This window comes from Microtus oregoni, unplaced genomic scaffold (assembly GCF_018167655.1).
Source record: "Microtus oregoni isolate MIOR12 unplaced genomic scaffold, Mior012 000099F_ref0000060, whole genome shotgun sequence".
Taxonomy (NCBI): Eukaryota; Metazoa; Chordata; class Mammalia; order Rodentia; family Cricetidae; genus Microtus; species Microtus oregoni.
In genome coordinates, this window is record NW_024544712.1 from 1,336,601 (window position 1) to 1,356,519 (window position 19,919).

A 19,919-nucleotide genomic window follows, 5' to 3' on the forward strand; every position below is an offset into this window, starting at 1 on the left:
AGTCCTCACTAAGACCTTACTACTCTGTAGAGGTCTGACTGCTAAGTCATACCCAGTCACGGAAATTGCTTATAAGACCAGATGAGTTTCCCAGTGATCTGTGGTGGGATCTTGGGGGTATGGGCGGGTAGATGGTCTGGTAAGATGGGGAGACTGGTTCTTACATGTTTTGGATCCTGATAACAGGTCTTCCTGTAAGCTGATGCTGAGGGATCCACACTGATTGCACGACGGTAGAAGATGAACTTGCTCCTGATGCATTATTTCTTCATAAGACAGGATGTTAGCGTAGAAAGAGCTGGTGTTTTCTCTGTGTATTTGGCACTGACTAGGGTTGGGGGAATGGTTTCAGGATGCAGCTATGAGATACGATGTGAGGGTTTTGGCTAACAATAGCAGCCTCAGCATTGGACATACTGAACCTCTACCTTCTCACAGTCTTTGTTAGTCAAGTCAGGTAGAAAAGATAAATAAAACTCTAAAAGAGATCTTGACAAAATTGGCTCTAGAGACTGGCAAAAATGATTGGACAGACCTCCTTCCCTCTGTCCTGTTCTGTGTTCAAAACACCCTGGCACGATTTAAACTCACGCCTTATGAGATCCTATATGAGGGCTGCCACTGCTCACTAAGGCAGGTGAGATACGTAATCCTGATACTATTCTTCCCAGACTGTTATTTGCCCACCTAAAGGCCCTCCTGATCATCCAAGCCCAGGTGTGGAAACCTCTGGCTGCTGCCTACCAGCCTGGACACCCAGAGATTTCACATCCGTTGGTGATTCTGTATAAGTCTGGAGACATCAGTCCCTGATGTGGGAGGATCTTCTGTTTTGTGTTGATTTCATTGGTTAATAAAGAAACTGCCTTGGACATTTGATAGGCCAGCCCTTAGGTGGGTGGAGTAGACAGAACAGACTGCTGGTAGGAAGAGGGAAGTGAGGCAATTACCATGCCACTCCTCTCTGGGTCAGATGCCCATGGAACCAGCCGCCAGGTCAGACATGCTGAATCTTTCCTGGTAAGCCACCACCTCGTGGTGCTACACAGATTATTAGAAATGGATTAATCAATATGTGAGAATTAGCCAATAAAAGGCTGAAACTAATGGGCTAGGCAGTGTTTAAATGAACACAATTTATGTGTTGTTATTTTGGGGCATAAGCTAGCCAGGTGGCTGGGAGCTGGGCAGCAGGAACAAAGCCTGCTGCTTGCCACTCTTCAATACAAGTCTCAGAGCCTTAAACCTCCCTGGAAGGGACCCTACACCATGCTCCTTATGACACCCACCACTCTCAAAGTAGATGAAATTGCAACCTGGATCCACAAATCTCATGTGAAGCCAGCACCTCCACAGGATGACTTGGGACCCTCCAGATAAAAGCTTCAACACACCCAAAACTAAACTAAGGACTCTAAAAAAAATACCAAATAATTCTCCGGGACTCTTATCCTACATGTAGACATTGTGACTGAAATATTTGTCAGGTGGCCTAAACTAGCCCCCTTCTGCAGGGTCCCTAAGCACCACACCAAGCCCTAAGACCTCGCCATTTCCCAGCTCCCTCCCTAAAAACCCCAACAGGACCAAATCCTGTTGGCTTTGTTTGGTACCAGGGGCTCCCTATTATGAGGGGATAGCCTCTTCTAAAAATTTCAGCAATATTACCTATTGCCCTCTACTGACCTATGATAGGCTTGCAACATTGGCTTCTTACTCATTTGGCTACTCCTCTTAACTTTTGGACCTTGCATTTTCAACTGACTCCTGACGTATATTTGTGAACGACTCAGTATTACCCAAGCTTTAGTACTGAACCACCAATATCAGGCTCTCAAGAGAGACCTCAGAAAATCCAAAGATTGGGATTCAGCAAAACAAGAGGAGGGAATGAAAGACTCTAAATGCATTTCTGAGGCCTCTCAGCTCTAAAGACATTTTTGAAGCCTCTTAAAATTTGGAAATGGGACAGTCACCCCCACACACATGCTGGACTGCTCATCCTCCTGTGTCCTTGTGAATAATCTTCAAACATAACTCCATTCTGAAGACTGAGGCAAATACATCCCACAGATGTTGACTCAGTTCCTGATGTATTAATTTAGTCACTAGGACAAGGTCAGGATGACACACAGATGTTCCCCCTTATCTCACCCAACCACGCAGCTATTCTCTTGCCCTGAAATAGACCAATCACTGCTAATAACCCTTTAAATAAGCCAATCCAATAGGTTGGAAAACAACCTTCAGGTTTCCCCCTGTATCTGTGGCTTTTTGCTTTAAAAGATGGGCTGTAACAGCTATTGGATGTCCTTCATATCCCAAACCTGAAAGGACTTGTCATGACAGAATAAAAATCCTCTTGATTTTGCATCAATTGTGGTTGTGTGAGTGGTGTCTGGAGCAAATTCTCCCTGATGTTTGAACTCCTAGTACAGCATCACCTGTCCAGTTTCATTTTTCTCTTTCAAAACAATTTTTTGAGACATCAGTTTCAGGATACTTCCTGAAGGAATTAAAACCAGCATTAGAAAATACACAGTAAAGCTATTAGGAAAGGCAGGTCAATTGTTTTACATTTTCCTGTAGACACTGCTGCCTGCTTGGTGGCCAGCCCTGGTTGGCAGACCACTCCTCACTGTCCTGCTCCTCCCCAATTTTCTGAATGAAGCTGGCTGAATCAGTGCTGCACTTGCAGTTCCCAGTCACCATTACCATCCTTGCAGTATACTGGCACCTTGCAATAGGAGGAGGTCTTTGGCCCTTCTGTGGGAATTTTTAAATTTTTTTTAAACTACCTACTTGTAGTTTACATACCAATCCTAGTTCCTCTCCCTCCCTTCCTCCTGCTTCCCTCTCCTTCTCACCACCCAACCCCTATCTATTCTTCAGAGAGGATGAGGCCTTCTATGGGAGTCAACAAAGTCTGGCACATCACATTGAGGCAGAACCAAGGTCCTCCCTCTTGTATCTAGGCTGAACAAGGTATCCCTCCATCGGGAATGGGCTCCAAAAGTCCTTTCATGCAGTAGGGATAAAGGCGGGTGGTGGTGGCACATGCCTTTAATCCTAACTTGGGAAGCAGAGGCAGAAGGATCTCTGATAGTTCAAGGTAAGCCTGGTCTAAAGAGCGATTTCTGGGACTGGCTCCATACTATTGAGGAACCCTGCCTTGAGCCCCCACAATCCCCCCAAAATTCTGGTCCCACTATCAGTGACCCCACCAACTGACGAAACCCCACAACTGCCACCCACATTCAGAGGGCCTAGCTCAGTGTCCTCTGCAGTTTCCCCAGCTGACAGTCTGGAGTCAGTGAGCTCCCTCTAGCTCAGGTCAGCTGTTTCTGTGGGTTTCCCCATCATGGTTCTTACCCCTTAGCTCATATTATTACTTCTTCCTCTCTTTGACTGAACTCCTGGAGTTTGGCCCAGTGCTTAGCTGTGCATCTCTGCATCTGCTTCCTTCAGTTACTGAATGAATGTTCTATGATGACAATTAAGGTAGTCATCAATCTGATTACAGGGGAAGTGAGATCATATGTAGGATTGTAACAAATACCATAAAGACATATGTATCTTAAAGCTGATGGGTTGTCTAAATCGGGATGGGAACTGCGACCCACATCTCATTTCCTACAGATGTCTTGTCCTGAGACCTTGCCCCAGCCGTACCTAATGCCTTCCCTTCTACGCTGTGAAACAAATCTTCAAGGGACATTTGTGTTGGGTCAATTTGACCCTCCAGTGCCTGCTTATCAGGGGGCTGTTCATCCCACTATCAATGTTGTAGAAGCCAATGTTCCTCTGTTATCATCTACCCACCCTTCCCTTCCTTCTTCCCTTTCCCACAATCAGAGACTGGAAGGACATACACATTTTCACATCTGATTACTTTTATTGGCACCACCAATGAACTTGGCCTTGTGTTAAAATGTGATTTTCACATCACTGACCATGACTCAGCTGCCAGACCTGTGCATTGGTGTTTATTGGGTCTTCATCTGTGCCTTGAGTCTTGGAGCTGGTCAGGTCCTCAACACAAATACGGGAGCTGTCTAAGCCTGGTTGACTCTGCTCAGGTGCGTTCAGGTTGGCATCATCCTCACCTGTTTCTTCAATCAGTAATGCCAACGCTGTTTCGCTAGGCTCCTTTGGAATTCTTATTTGGATGGCTTTCCTAGAAGCCTTTCCATGAGTATTTCTTCGCAAGGATTGTTTCTTCATGGTTCTCTGAAAGGGTCACACACCAAGGTCACAGGGCACTGCTTTGGGAAAAGATAGATACACATGTGGATGGGGATTTATGAGAAGGGGCAGAGATAGAGGAGGGGTTTATAGGGGGCCAGAGAAAGTCCTAGGGGTGGGAATAGCTTCAGAAAGGAGGAAATAAGCTTAGGTCCTCTCACCTTCACAATTTGATGACAATAACAGCGACACTGGGTCTTCTGCATGGAGTGGTTCTTGGGATGATGGGCAGTCTTATGCTGCTGCTTCTTCATCTTCGACCCTAGGGTCGAGGGGGTTGCATCTGCACTAGTCTCTGGAGGTTTCTTGGGCACCTTTCCCATGCTAGGCTTTCTAGCAGACTGGCCCAGAGCTCTGAGTACCCTGCTTATCTCCTCTGCCAGAACAATGGAGGGCCACACCCTTCAGTCCTGATTGGTCAGCAAAGTCTGCCCTAGCCAAGAGCAGCTAAGTTGGGGTTGAGACAACATCACAATGCCCCACCTCAGACACCTTTGGGGATGAAGGGAATCCATGGTAGGCTGCCTGAACATCCCAGATATGACTTACACCCTGGAAAAGGGGAAATGTGCTAGAACTACAATGTCTGGTTGGAAATGGGCAGCTTTAATGAAACTTCTGCAAGAGAAATTTCTTATGCTTCCTCCCTTCTTCATATAGCCAAGTTAGACTGTGGTGAACTCAGAGAGTTTGCTACTTCAAACCTGTACTTTTAGTTGCATTGACTTTCCCTTCATCTTCTGATCATATTTTAGATATTATACCTAATTACTGTACAAAGTGATAGGACCCTATTAAGAGTGCATCAGTTATGGGTGACATCCTATAAGCAACAACAGTAAAACCATGTGTCCCATAAAGACATGTCCTTACCACCACAACAGAAGAAAACATGTGCCCTGTAAATAGACATCACCTTACCTATTTGGCATCTAAGACTGCCTATTTTTAATTCCTGGTTTAAAATAGATATCTTTCTACCAGTCTTTTCTCTCACAGACAGGAAACTGAATAAACTGCCCTCTATTGACAGTTACATGTCTATTTACTTTCATTATTGAAATCTATCACACTATTTTTCATTTTATGAGAGTCTGTCCCTCCTATTTTATTCATTTTTCCCTTTTTACTAGCACTATTTGCCCCCCTCCTCATTAGGTAACCTTGACTAATATATTTGAATCAGGTCCTCATACATATTTTTGTTCTTGTGAAATATATTTGTGAGCAGCCTTCGGAGATCCCGTGGATCTGTGTCTTGCTTCAACAGTGTTTGGACGGAACAGACCCGGGGCCTCCCTTTGTTAGCTTCCACCGCTCCTCATCTGCAGCCGCAGCCTCCGGGACCATCACCTCGCCACCTTCAGCTCCCAGGACCAGCTAACACCGTCTCTTTGCGGGTAGCTCCAGACTGCGTCTCAACCATGACCTCCCAGATTCGTCAGAATTATTCCACCGAAGTGGAGGCTGCCGTGAACCGCCTGGTCAACCTGCACCTGCGGGCCTCCTACACCTACCTCTCCCTGGGCTACTATTTTGACCGGGATGACGTGGCTCTGGAGGGTGTAGGCCACTTTTTCCGCGAATTGGCCGAGGAGAAGCGCGAGGGTGCCGAGCGTCTCCTCAAGTTGCAGAACGATCGCGGAGGCCGTGCACTCTTTCAGGATGTGCAGAAGCCATCTCAAGATGAGTGGGGTAAAACCCAGGAGGCCATGGAAGCTGCCCTGGCCTTGGAGACGAACTTGAACCAGGCCCTCTTGGATCTTCATTCCCTGGGCTCTGCCCGCACAGATCCTCATCTCTGTGACTTCCTTGAAAACCACTTCCTGGATAAGGAGGTGAAGGTCATCAAGAAGATGGGCAACCACCTGACCAACCTCCGCAGGTTGGCTACTGGGCCCCAGGCATCTCTGGGTGAGTAGCTCTTTGAGCGGCTCACTCTCAAGCATGACTAGGAGGCCTCTCCTTCTGAGGGGCTCCCACCTCTGCTCTGTAACAGCCTGCCTCAGGACCTTCACCCTAACCTCTCAAGAAGCCACTAGGCAGCTTTGTAACGCCCTGGAGCCCCTCTCAAGTTTTGGACCAAGTAAAAATAAAGCCTTTTGAAGCAGCAAAAAAAAAAAAAAGAAATATATTTGTGTTCAAGTGTAGTACAAAGGACTATGGGAGTCTGTGCTCTGCTAGCTCTACTTCACTGCTTCTAGCTATTTCATGAGAAGGCACACACCAGCTTTAGCTTGCTCATTCCCATCCTCTTTCAAGGGAAACCTGTGTTTGTTCAATATCCCATGCCTCAAATATTTCTGTTCTTTTCATTTTTTTTGTCCCTTGTGGACTTTTAACCATATGTATGTGGTCAAGAAGAAACTTGTCTTAGTCTTAGATTGATGCAATTGTTTCATTTCAGGGTCCAATAACAGTTAAATTATGTTTTTTCTACAACACATGTTATTGCTTACCACTCTTAAAATACCACTATTAAAATATTAAAATAAAATGTTGGAGTTGTTATAATCAGATTGTAGTTATAGTTAGACTAGTTATAATGAATACTCTTTTTCTGGTTTTGTCTTAATCTAGCCTTCTTGGTTACTATTCAAACAGACATTTCCCATGAACTGAATTTCTGCATCCTCCTGTTTCAAGAAGGCAGCATAAGCTAGTAGATAAGACTCATTTGTTACTTTACTTTCTGCTTTCCTTTCTTGATGTCAGCTGTTCTGACATCAAGGCAACTGGTTGAGGTTCTACAGCCTTATAGACTACTACAGCCAAGTTTTAACCAAAATTCTAATTTTCTCATGATCCCCATGAGATTACCTACACCTTCAACCAGAAGGAAGCAGTATAGTATACTATGCCCAAACTCCCAAAATATTATTGATAAATGTTTGTTTTCATTTATAGAAGATTGCTTAAATGATTTATGATCATAGTCAATGTCTTTCTAAAGAAAAAGGGGTATGTGATACAGAAATAGTTTAAAAGTTGATTATTAAATCTACTTTAATCCAAAAAGTAACTGTTAATCTCAAAATATTTTATATTGGTATGGATTTTGGTTTATTGATACAAATTTAAGGTATATTCCTACAGGTTTTTAAAGCATTATGTTTATACAGCTCATTTAAAATGTAATGTAAAGTTAAAAATACAATTTAAAAGTCAAACTTAGAGTCATGTTAGTTAGGTTTTCTAGATATGCAGATATATATTTCAGATGGATAAGTAATCTTCAAACACTTCAACACACTGCAGAATATTACATTGAAAATGTTTTAAGTACTTAGATTTTCCTTGACAGTAGACAAGTCTGCTTCTGGCAGCCCCAATTGCTTCAAGAAGATGATGAGCATTGAAGAAGCTCCTTATCAAGTTTGCTTTCAATGCAGCAAGGCTAACCATTAGGGTGAGAAACTTCTCTTTTCTGGACTGCTTGAATGTATGCTGTATAAACTGGATGTGAAGGGGTCACATAAAAATGACCACTAACCTCTATTAAAACAAGGCAGGATGGTCCTTTCAAGTTCCTGCTTCACAGAATAAAACTTCCAGACATTCTGCAGGACATAGAGGAAAATGATTGACAAACTGCTAATATGGGTAGAACAAGTATCCAAATGTCCTACTTCACTGAGAAGTATGCCAATACTCTAGGCCAATAGTAAGAATATGGGTGCCTCATGTTACAGAATTACTTTGGGTGACTGTCAAGGGAATCAGAAGTCCTTGTCATTTCTAGAGCTTTGGAAGTTACTTACAATGCACTTCTTGTTCACTCAGGTAATATATCTTTCTGGGGTCTTTGATGGAGTTGAAGTCTAGATAGTTATAATTATAGTTTTCTTCAGTTATGATAAAAATAAATTAGTTATAAATCTTTAGACAAAAAGATAGGATTGACCATAGAATATTTTCTTTAATTTTGTCAAATACAAATAGACTAAATATTCTAACTGTAATTCTTGATTGATAACCGTTTTGTTATATGTAATTTTACTATGGTAATGCTAAAACCTTCCTTTTTAATTAGACAGAAAAGGGGAGATATAGTGGGATGTATTTCTGTATGCTGCAAATATGTGTTGCTATTATTGGTTCATGAATAAAACTGCTTTGGCCTATGGAAGGGTGTAATATAGCTAGGCAAAAAAGCCAAACTGAATACAGGGAGAAAGAAAGCAGTGTCAGGGAGATGCCAGCAGTTGCAGGATAATCAAGATATGAAGTAAAAAGCCATGAGCCTTGTGGTCAGACATAATCTAGTAGTAATGGATTAGACTAAGTTGTAAGAGTTAGTTAATAATAAGTTTGTGCTAATAGAGCAAGCATATGTAATTAATAATGAGTTTTAGAATGATTGTTCGAGACCTTGCAGGTAAGAGAGAAATCTGCAGCTACATTTTACATTCCTTCTTCTCGTTTCTTCCCCACACTCTGCCCTCTCACGGACAGAAACTGATATGATTATTGTCTATACAGAGTAGATTACACATCATATAATTTAATGGCTTCTTACATCATAATTATTTTCAGGATCATCGATACTGTCAAGCACATCTACATTGTACTTCTTTTTATATTAATGCTTCAATAGTATTAAATCGATACAATCAATCCATTTTAAATTTAGCTCCCCCTTTTGGAAAGATAATATTCATTAAGCACCATTTTATATTGGAAATATGAAATTTGCTTTTTGCTTTTACAGTAGGTAACAAATAAGAGATTGCCTTGAGTATCACCAGAGACTTTGGCCCTTGAACTTTAAAACTGTGTTGAGACTGTGAGAGCCTATAGACACATATGATGTTGGAGTAAATGCATTTTGCATTACAGTATGACCAGGGGTCTTTGTGGTCAGGGAGTAAAATGTGGTGGCTTGAATGAGGTGTTTCCATAATTTCAGGTATGTTGATATTTACTTGCAAGTTTTTGGTCCTGTTTGAGTAGGATTAGGAAGTATGACCTTGCTGGAGTATGTATGTCACTGAGGATAAGATTTGAAGTTTCAAATTCATGGACCATTTCCAATTATCTTTCTCTGCTTCATGTTTGCCATTTAAGATGTTAACACCTAGCTTATGATCCTACTACTATGCCTGCTTCCTGTTGCCTCTGATCTGCTATCATGGACTCTAACCCTGTAGAACCACAAGTCCAAATCAATTCCATCTTCTATAAATTGATTTGGTCTTGGTGTTTAATCACAGCAATAGTGATTACAGATATAATTAAAGTTATCATTAGGGTTTTGACCATGTTTACAATATTGAGCACAAATTCCTTCCTTTGGATTAAGGCTCAGGTCCAATTAGTTGGTGGTTGATTATCACCATTAACATTCTTGCTACTGTTGCACCAGTTGGCACATCCTGCCTGTCAAATTCATATGGCAGCATGCAAAGGTCCAATGTTGAGTAAGACCACTGACATTGACCCCCAACCCCAGCAACCTGCATAGCCTTACAGCACTATAAAACCTATGCAGTAGGGAGGGATTTTTTGGGTCAGTTCAAGATTGATTTCTGTATCCTGCAATCAAAGTATGTGGTGTCTTCACCAATAACTTCTTACCATCTATTTATGTTTTGGTAGGCAACCAAAAGCAAGAACAGGAGCCTGCGTTCCTTTGATTGCTTCTACAGCCTATCTAACCAACCTCATGAGGAAGTAACTAGTGCAGGACACTGAAATTTCCATTTACTAACCTGTACCTACTGAAAACAACACTGATCATCTATGTGGGATACTTCTGGTCAAATTTCTGTTTTTTAAACTTATATGTTATCAACTCAAAAAAATCAGTAGCCCTCCTATACACAAAGGATAAAGAGGCAGAGAGGGAAATCAGAGAAACATCACCTTTCACAATAGCCACCAACATCTTAAAATATTTTGGAGTAACACTAACCAAAGAAGTGAAAGACCTATTTGAGAAGAACTTTAAGTCTTTGAAGAAAGAAATTGAAGAAGATACCAGAAAATGGAAAGATTTCTCATGCTCTTGGATAGGAAGAATCAACATAGTAAAAATGGCAATCCTACCAAAAAAAAAAAGTACAGATTCAATGAATTCCCCCACAAAATTCTTCACAGACCTTGAAAGAACAATAATCAACTTCATATGAAAAAAACCTCAGGATAGCCAAAACAATTATGTACAATAAAGGAAATGCCCAACATCAAGTTCTATTACAGAACTACAGTAATGAAAACAGCTTGGTATTGGCATAAAAACAGAGACATTGACAAATGGAATTGGTATGAAGACCCGGATATTAATCCACAAACCTATGAACACCTGACTTTTGACAAAGAAGCTAAAATTATCCAATGGAAAAAAGAAATCATCTTCAACAAACGGTGCTGGCATAACTGGATGTCAACATGTAGAAGAATGAAAATAGATCCATATCTGTCACCAGGCACAAAACTCAAGTCCAAATGGATTAAAGGCCTCAATATAAACCTGACCATATTGAACCTGATAGAAGAGAAAGTGGGAAGTTGTCTTCATTGCATGAGCACAGGAGACCACTTCCTAAATATAACTCTGGGAGCATATACACTAAGAGCAATAAAAAACAACTGGGACCTCATGAAAATGAGAAACTTCTGTAAGCAAAGGACACGGGCAATAAGACAAAAAGGCAGCCTACTACATGTGAAAAGGTCTTCACCAACCTCACATCAGATAAAAGACTGATCTCCAAAATATATAAGGAATTCAAGAAATTAGACATCAAAATTCTAAATAACCCAATTTAAAAATGGGGTAATGAGCTAAACAGAGAATTCTCAACAGAAGAATCTCAAATGGCCAAATGATACTTAAGGAAATGTTCAACATCCTTAGCTATCAGGGACATACAAATCCAAACAACTCTGAGATACCATCTTACACCTGTCAGAATGGCTAAAATCAAAAACACCAATGATAACAGCTTATGCTGGAGATGATGTGGTGTAAGGGGAACACTCCTCCATTGCTGGTGGGAATGCAAACTTGTATAACTACTTTGGAAATCAATGTGATGGTTTCTCAGAAAATTGGGAATTAAGCTACCTCAGGATCCAGCAATACCACTCTTGGGCATATACCCAAAAGATGCTCAATAATACTACAAAAGCATTTGCTCAACTATGTTTATAGCAGCATTATTTGTAATTGCCAGAACCTGGATACAACCTAGATGCTCCTCTTCAGTAACCACAGTCTTCCTGAAACATGCATCCATGTATGTACATGGGCTAATGTTGTCTTAAAGTACTAAAAATCCATGCTTCTTGAGCCAGAGGATACTGGTGCCACAGGATCTGATAAAGATGATAATGCCCTCCCCTTGGTTGAGTCAAAGGCTGACAAGCTTCAGAACTGAAGAACACAAATGACCTGTTGACAGTTTACCAATACTTGTTGGATGAAAGCCTTTGCAAAGGTGTTGATTCCTGTTCAATGAAACTACTACTACCTTGCAAAGTTCTTGCTGTGCCACCAAAACCTCCTCTTCCTTCCATGGGGTCATTCCTTTCTTTGAACATGGGGTCACATTAGAAAAGGTGGAGCTGACTGTCCTCTCACCTCCTATGGAAAAAAAATGTTTTTACTTTAAACCAAGCTGAGACTGCTGATTTTCCACCAAAAAAATAACCTAAGTCAGGCATTTTAGTACATATCTAAAATACTAGAAGAGCATTGATGCGAGTTCAGAACCAACCTGGGATATAGAACAAAATGCAGTGTAAAAAGAGGAGCAGGAATGGGGGGGGTAAAAGAGGGGAATGGGGAAAGGAAGAGAAGGAGAGAGGGAAGAAAGGAAAGAGGGAGAGGAGAAGGGAAAGAAAAGGAGAAGAAGGAGAAGGAGGAGGAGGAGGAAGAAGAGCCTTATTATAAGGGAGATTCTTAAATTATTTGAGCAATCTTTGCTACTGATCATATGTTTTTATAATTTGCAGTCCAGCAATGGTGAGGGACACAGATTTTATTGGTTAACTGTCTAAATCTGTGATACAAAACAATTACAAATTCTGAGCAATACACAGTGCAAGGTATTTACTTAACTCATGAGCTTGTAGGTCATGCAGCTGGTTCAGACTTGACTGCCATGTGACCCTCATCTTGTTGCTGGAAGCAATCTTGTCTATTAGGCCTGCTTTTAGCAAGTAAAACAGAGCACCAATCCATTCACAATGATGCTTGTCATGGCATTGGTCACTTCATACCTTGCAACCTTCTGTTGACTTAAGCAAATTACATGACCAAATGAAAACACATTCAAGCCCTGAGAGACCAGCCAGGCACAAAATACCTTTCACTTCATGATGGAGGAAGGTCATTGGTTAATTATAATAAAGAAACTGCTTGGCTCTCATAGGTTAAAATATAGGTGGGTGGAGTAAAGAGAACAGAATGCTGGGAGGAAGAGGAAGTGAGCTCAGACTCGACAGCTCTGCTCTCTGGAGCAGAGATGCCATGCTCCCCTCTCCTGGGCAGACACGCGATAGCTCTGCTCTCTGAGGCACACGCGATGAAGCTCCGACCCAGGATGGACGTAGGCTAGAATCTTCCCGGTAAGTGCACCTAGCGGTGCTACACAGATGATTAGAAATGGGCTAAATTAATATGTGAGAATTAGCCTAGAAAAGGCTAGATAGAAATGGGCCAAGCAGTGTTTAAATGAATATAGTTTGTGTGTTGTTATTTCGGGCATAAGCTAGCCAGGTGGCTGGGGTGCTGGGGACGCAGCCCCGCCGCTCCTATTACAACAACTTCACAGTTACAAGTCCTGAGCAAATGACTCAGCATTCCTGACCTACTGTGTATGTCCTCTCAATTGGAGATGAGTTGTTTTGATATTAGTGAACATGGCAGTGTACTTGGAACCTAAACCTTGTGTAAACATTGTATCTAAATTCTGCATATTGTTAGTTGCCCTTCTTATTTTCAAGGCAATCTGTCCAGGGTATCTGGCTGTCTGAACATTTACATAATGATCTACATACTGAAGGAAAATTCATACCAGTGTGTTTTTTCTGTTTCTAAAGACACCCATTAGTCAGCATAAACATATAAACTGATACATTACAAAACATTAAAGAAACAATAAAGCATTTTCAATCTTACAGTTAGACACAGTCATTATATTAGACTCCTATGTGTGCTTAGGAAGTGCATGGTGGCACCTGTCTGAAATCTCAGGTCTCTGAGGTCAGAGGTTAGAGAATTAGAAGTTCAAGTTGACCATGACTACATAGTGAAATTGTCTCAAAAACAAAAAAAAAAGACAAGGAAAAACATCATATTGCAACCAATTCCATCCTTTCCCTCCTTCTCTGAAGTCATTTTCAGCCTCCATCTCTTACTTTTCCTTTTTTCAAACAGAAATAGGATTTAGGCAAATGATACTTTTTGAAATATTCTTTTTACTAAGCATAGTTGGGAAGTTTCCTTCAATGTAATTTGACATAATTGGTGTGGCTGTGTAGTATTCCGCTGTGAGGATCTATAGTGCCTCATCCATCAATGTGTTTTAGGAGGGTTTCCTTTTTATTCCAGCTATAACCTCATTGACTGTTTTACAAACCTGGATCTTTGTGCATATTCCTGATGAACTAACCAGGATCTTTCCTAGTGTGTTTTTGTCATCTCTGCTAGCACCTACTTCTAAATATGGCAATGACTTCTCTAAGACTGGCCTGAGAAACTATTCCTCAAAGGGAAGAAATCAAGAAAAGGATATCAGACAGGCCTGAATTACTCAGCTGGGTCAGAGAAGGTCACTGGTATATACAACTCATGCTACAAGAAACAGGACCGTATATGACCAAAGAAAGAATATATGACAGTGCTGTAATGTGTCCCCAAATACTATCATGATATTCAGTCCCCAAAGACTATCATGATATTCATACATTGGTGGCTGAAAACAGGTAGTGGGGTCTCTGAGGGTTGGAATTTGATGACATAGTAGAATTCTCGGAACTATAAAACAAGCCAGTTGTGTTGCCAGCAACAAAGGACACCAAAGGACATATTAAGAGAGCTGTGTCCTCATCATCCCCGACGGCCCAGATAGCTGCTTGTTTTGCCATATAGCTGGTAACTGGTCACGTGAAGACAGCACTGCTGGTTAGTAGAGGCTCCATCTGTTTTTGGTGTATACTCTAAGCAATATGGCTAAATATACATATCACCATTCATCACCGACTGTCTATGTGTACAGAACTGTGGCTGTAAATACATTCACAGTGCCATGGAGTGGCTATGACTTCCCGTCCTCCCCAACAGAAATGCTGTCCTCATTGAATGTCATCTCCTACTTCTGACTGCCCCAGCTCCCAGCAACCACCATTCTGCTTTCTGTCTCTGTGGAGTTGATCACACCAGGGATTGTTTTAGTGCAATCCCACAGTGTGATCTTCTGTGGTGATATTAGATTTTGGTGTGATCTGAACCCCCAAAATCTCATGTGTTAAATATTTGGTTCCTAACTGGTGGAAGTGTTGTGGGATGTTCTTAACACTTAAGTAGTTAGGACATAGGTAGCAGCACTGGCGGAATCCAGAAAGCCAGGGGCATTAGACTCAACTCTCTGAAATCTGATCCAAACTAAATAATTCCTTTTTAAGTTACTCTCTCAAGTATTTTGATCTATGGAAAGGTGAGCAACAATTGAAGTGTGAGTTATTATGGTTCGATTTAATGGTTTATTACTCAACATCACAAAAATGTGGAAGACAAAACAAGCTCTGTAGAAACTAGGCTTTGAATTTTGAGTGGGACCTTCATTCAGGCTAGTGACACATAGTGTGGCCTATTCTCTGTCATGATGTCATGCATCAGCACCATTCTCTGTCTCCCTACCTCTATCTGAGCATCTCTCTGTCTTTCTGTGTTATTTTGTCCTCACTCTGTTGCTACATTCTGTGTCTTATGTTCTCTATCTAAATATGAGTGAATGGTCAAGAAATGTGGCCCAAAGAACAGCTGTCTTGATCCTTCAGCTCACAGAACCTGACTCCATGAAGGGGTGCACGTGCCAGACCTTTTGATTTATTCATGCAAATTCTCAAGCCTACAAAGCATCATGTGCTCTCAATGTAGAGCAGGCAGAACATCAAATAGTATGATTTTGTAATATTGACACCTTGTAGAGGATCTATAGCCTTCTTTGTCAGTCCATGTACATACACACATGCATCTATGTTTATAAGTATTAATGTGTAAGAGTGTGGCTGTCTCTCTCTGTTTGCACATATGTGTAAATAAAAACCTGTTTATGTGCAATGTTCTGGTGTGTGACTTTCTCTGTCTATGATGGTTGGATCAATTCCATGACTGTTTTCTTTGAACCCTGTGGTAAGGACACCACTAGTTTGTTCCCGGCTGCTTAGCCCCAAAATAATAACACAGATACTGTCTTAATTAAATCACTGCTTGGCCCATTAGCTTGAGCTTCTTATTGGCTAACTCTTACTTCTGAATTTAACCCATTTCTAGTAATCTGTGTATTGCCACATGGCTGTGGCTTACCGGGTAAAGTTCCATCCCTGGGGCTACATGGCTTCTCTCTGACTCTGCCCTTCTCCCAGCATTCAGTTCAGTTTTTCCCGCCTATTTAAGTTCTGCCTTGCTATAGGTCCAAAGCAGTCCTTTATTAACCAATGGTATTCACAGCATACAAATGGGAATTCCACATCAGACCCCACTCTTGCCTCCTTCAGTGATTCACTGCTACACAACCTGTACAACTTGGGCATCCCCATCACTTGGGAAAGACCTCTTCCCATAAAAGGTCTTCCCTTTTTAAATACATTAAAAAGCCACCCAGGATTCCTCTTATGTTTGTGTGATATCTATCATGTTCTTAGCAGCTCTCCTGGTTCTTCTACCCTGACTCACACACAGGGTACAGAGTGGTATCCCTTCTTCTGCTCCCTCACTTCTCTTTCTGACACAAGTGGGCATTTAATTCCTGGAACTTTTGATTATTTTAGTGCTTTGACAATAGAGATGGGCCTGGAAAAAAGAGCTAGTTTGTTGAAGCTGTTGATGCCAGTTGAGGATAATATGACTTCTCTGGTGGGGCTTCTACACTAGGGATAGAGAGTGCAGTTCTTCATTTCTCTCATCCCTTGACAGCAAAAGGAGCTCGGAAATTGAATTCAAGTATTATTATTCACTATCTTCTAAATAGTAGTCTCATAAATGCAACATGGTACCCAGGGGCACGAGGAACATCATTTCAAGTCCAGTCTGTCTCACAGTGAATTTGTGGCCAGTCACACCAGCTTAAGTCTGGGCTACATACTGAGTTTGAAGCCAGAATGGTCTACATAATAAGGTCATAACTCAGATTAAACAAACCATAGCAAAAATGTCTTCCTTATGCCAAGGGTAGTGACATATGGCTTTAAACACAGTCCTGCTAATTATAATTTTAGGGATCAGCCTGTCCCACTCTTTCCCTTTGTGCTCCCATCTATGATACCACCACTAGAACCTCCAGAACCCTGTACTCTCTATAAACTAAGCTGGATGTCTTCTCTCATTTACCCTTCATTCTTCTGAGCCCACAGCTGCCATTTATCCCTATGTAGCTCTAGGACAGTGCAAAAGCATACAAACATGCTTACTGGTTCCTATGCATTTTAGATTTGCTTCCTGGTGAACATTTTCTTAGGTTCCAAATTGTCCTCTTTTGACATGTGCCAAATATTCCAGTGAATTGATTTGCTTCAAAGTAATATACACTGAGCAGTAAACTATATATGCTTACTAGAATCACTTGATTTTCTATTACTTTTATCATTAATTAATTAATTGATAGTTTATTCATCATTTATTGCCTTCCATATTAGATTTTTTTTGTACAGAGTTTCACTATGAAACTCAGACTGGCCTGGAACTTAAGACATATGTTATGCTGGCCTTGACACTCCCCCAAAACTACAAACTGGTCATCTTTGTGACTGAATATCTGTATCCAAACCTCATTGTACATCTGGACCAATAGTCAAAAATGGAACAGTTAGAGTTCATTGTCAAGTCGCAGTAAATTTTCCCAAATGTTTCTTCACTTAATTTGCTTATATTCCAATAGCAATTTCTAGAACAAAGGCCCATTTTCTCATACAAATAAATACTCCCTCTGTTACTAGTCGCCCAACAGACAGTGTCCCAGGCTTGAGGAGCTTGTCCTTATGTTGTTTTGTATTTCTTTGCAGTTGTCCAGTGTTCACTGTCATCATGAGCAATGGTTCCTATCACCAGGCAGGAGGTTTTGCTTTGTCCACCACAGCATGGATTCTTTGCATCATCTCCATGGGCCTCCCGCAATGGCGAGTGTGGTACTTGAACGAACCCACAATCTCTTACCCTAGTGTGGCCTTTGTGGGAGTTTGGAAAGTCTGCATCTACCACCATGACAACTCCAGCAATATTAGAATGTGTCACCAATACAGCTACCATGACAACTTCATCCCTTTGGAAATTCGTGTTTCTCAACACCTGCTCCTGATCTCCAACATTTTATGGCTGATTGGAAAAGTGGCCACCACTGTTGCTCTTAGAAATGTGTACATGGGAAGACAAGAGGAGAATGTCATCTACAATGCCTTCAGCACTTCAGCAATTCTTAACATCATTGCCAGTAGCTTTGTCTTCCTTACTGTCTTGTGCAATTATTTTTCCATTGTGAACAAGGAGGGAATTGGCTTTCCACCATCTGTGCATATACCCTTTTACCCACATAGTCAGAAAGTTGGGGTTGCCATGGGAGTGGCATTTCTAGCAGCCATTCTGTTTTTGTGCAGTGGTTTGATTTTTATTTCTTACACGTTTCCCTTAAGCAGCCAAGCCTTTCCTAATACCTGAAGATGAATTTACTTTGCCTTAAAAACATCCAAAATTTCCTGTGGTTATAACAAGGATTTTTGAGATATCGACCTAAAGTTTCCAAGAACTCAACAGTGTTCAAGTGGCCTGTGATAGAAAATGGCCAAGTGGCTCCTTCTGATATCATATCTTTTCTGTGTTTCATTACTTCATTAGTTTTATTATGAACTTTGATTAAAAATTTAAAAAACCGTACCCACTTATCAAATTGTCTTATGAACTTTAGGTTTTAATTGATGTCAGTGAAGGAAATGATAAATAAATCTAGTATATATGAAAATGAGTGTCAGAGCACATTAATCTCTCATATTGCCATCTGGTTCCAAAGCTAAAAACAAAAGCTTACCTATTTGTCATGTCATAATAATACTATATCTATATTATATTACATAATATATATTATACAACAAATAGCATCTCTGTCATATTAAGTTTTCAAAATGTGTTCAACTTGGCAAATTAGTGGAAGGAATCTCTCCAGTATATGACAAGACTCAATAGTCTAAAGAAGTCTATATTTCCTTTAATAATCATTGTCTCTTTATCTGACCTAACAGCCCTTGTGACTGTCATATGAGACCTTTTGAGTCATATTGAAAGGTTACTAGGTACCACTAACTCAGAAGCTAAAAGTGTCAGCAGATGACATATGAAATCTGTAGCAGAGATTCCTCCACTTTGATGTAACTCAACTACCTAATAGTCACACAATTGCATTGAAACGCTTCATGAGCAACTATAAAAACGTCATGTATGATAAACAAATATCCTTTCACTCATTCATTTATTGTCCTGCATAGCTGCACATTCCTCTCCTAGGTAGAGATATCATGTCTAAATTTCAAGCCCATTTAAGTCTCTGTGATAATACAGTGATTCTTAGGAATGCTTGTCCTGCAATGTTCTGTCCTGTAATGGCCTAGAGTTGGCTGGGGTCACGGAAAACACTGCCCATAGTCTCTGGTACAGACGCCTACATCATTCAAAAATATTCCTCCTAAATTCTAGGATACCTCTATTACTAAGCATCCATTAACAGTCATTTCTGTCATAATTACTCTTAAGGACCCTAATCAGTTTCCCTGAAGTCCCCAATACCCTTAAAGTATTAAGGAATTAAAAGGCTTACTGCTGCTCACTGATTAACTCCTGGCTACCAAGGTACTGAGTCCTTGTAGCTCTTTGTATAACACCCCTTCTATGTCAGTTTTTTTTAAGCAGATGGATCCTACAGAAGAGCTCAGGGTATAAGCACTGGTTCTAACACACCCTATGTTTTCCAATCCTGTACGTTCTTGGAGCAGATACCCTATAATACCTCCTTGTTCATGGTGTTAGACATTAAAGATGTTTTCTTTTAGATTTCTATCTACTAAGATTCTCCATTCCTTTTTACCTCCATCTAGTTTATTCAACAGCTTTCCTGCACTGTGTTACACTGGGGCTTTTGTAATAGCCCCCACCTCTTTGATAGGCCTTAGGCAAATACTTACCTTTGTTAACGTTGTCAATTTGACACAACCTGGAATCATCAGAGAGGAGAATCTGGATTGAGGAACTGCCTAGATCAAATTGCCTTGTGGACATGGCTGTGGGGGATTATCTTATTGATTGATGCAGGAGGTTCCAGACTTCTGTGGTTGGCACCATCACAAAGCAAGTGGGCTTGGGCTGTATAAGAAAGCTAGCAGAGTGACCCAGCAAGCAGCATTCCACCTTCCTCCGTGGTTCTTTTTTTTGTTTTGTTTTTCTTTTTTTTATTGAGAAAAGAAAA

The 19,919-nt window shown here is 40.9% G+C and overlaps 2 protein-coding genes across 2 annotated transcripts; both read left to right on the plus strand.

Annotated features, from left to right (window-relative positions):
- Window positions 1–5,483: 5,483 nt before the first annotated feature.
- Window positions 5,484–6,167, plus strand: LOC121443091 (ferritin light chain 1-like). Its single transcript, XM_041644778.1, has one exon. The coding sequence runs from the start codon at window positions 5,670–5,672 to the stop codon at window positions 6,165–6,167; it is 498 nt and encodes a 165-aa protein (XP_041500712.1). The 5' UTR covers window positions 5,484–5,669.
- Window positions 6,168–17,270: 11,103 nt separating this feature from the next.
- LOC121443066 (claudin-34-like) lies at window positions 17,271–18,124 on the plus strand. Its single transcript, XM_041644751.1, has 2 exons — window positions 17,271–17,302; window positions 17,476–18,124. The coding sequence occupies exons 1-2, from the start codon at window positions 17,271–17,273 to the stop codon at window positions 18,122–18,124; spliced, it is 681 nt and encodes a 226-aa protein (XP_041500685.1).
- The last annotated feature ends 1,795 nt before the right edge of the window (window positions 18,125–19,919 follow it).

What these genes read in the sequence shown, in the direction of transcription:
- LOC121443066 (XM_041644751.1), top strand. Translation starts at nt 17,271, where the DNA reads ATGGAACAGTTAGAGTTCATTGTCAAGTCGCA. An exon ending in GAGTTCATTGTCAAGTCGCA is followed by an intron (nt 17,303 to 17,475) that starts GTAAATTTTCCC and finishes ATTTCTTTGCAG; the next exon opens with TTGTCCAGTGTTCACTGTCA.
- LOC121443091 (XM_041644778.1), top strand. Translation starts at nt 5,670, where the DNA reads ATGACCTCCCAGATTCGTCAGAATTATTCCACCGAAGTGGAGGCTGCC.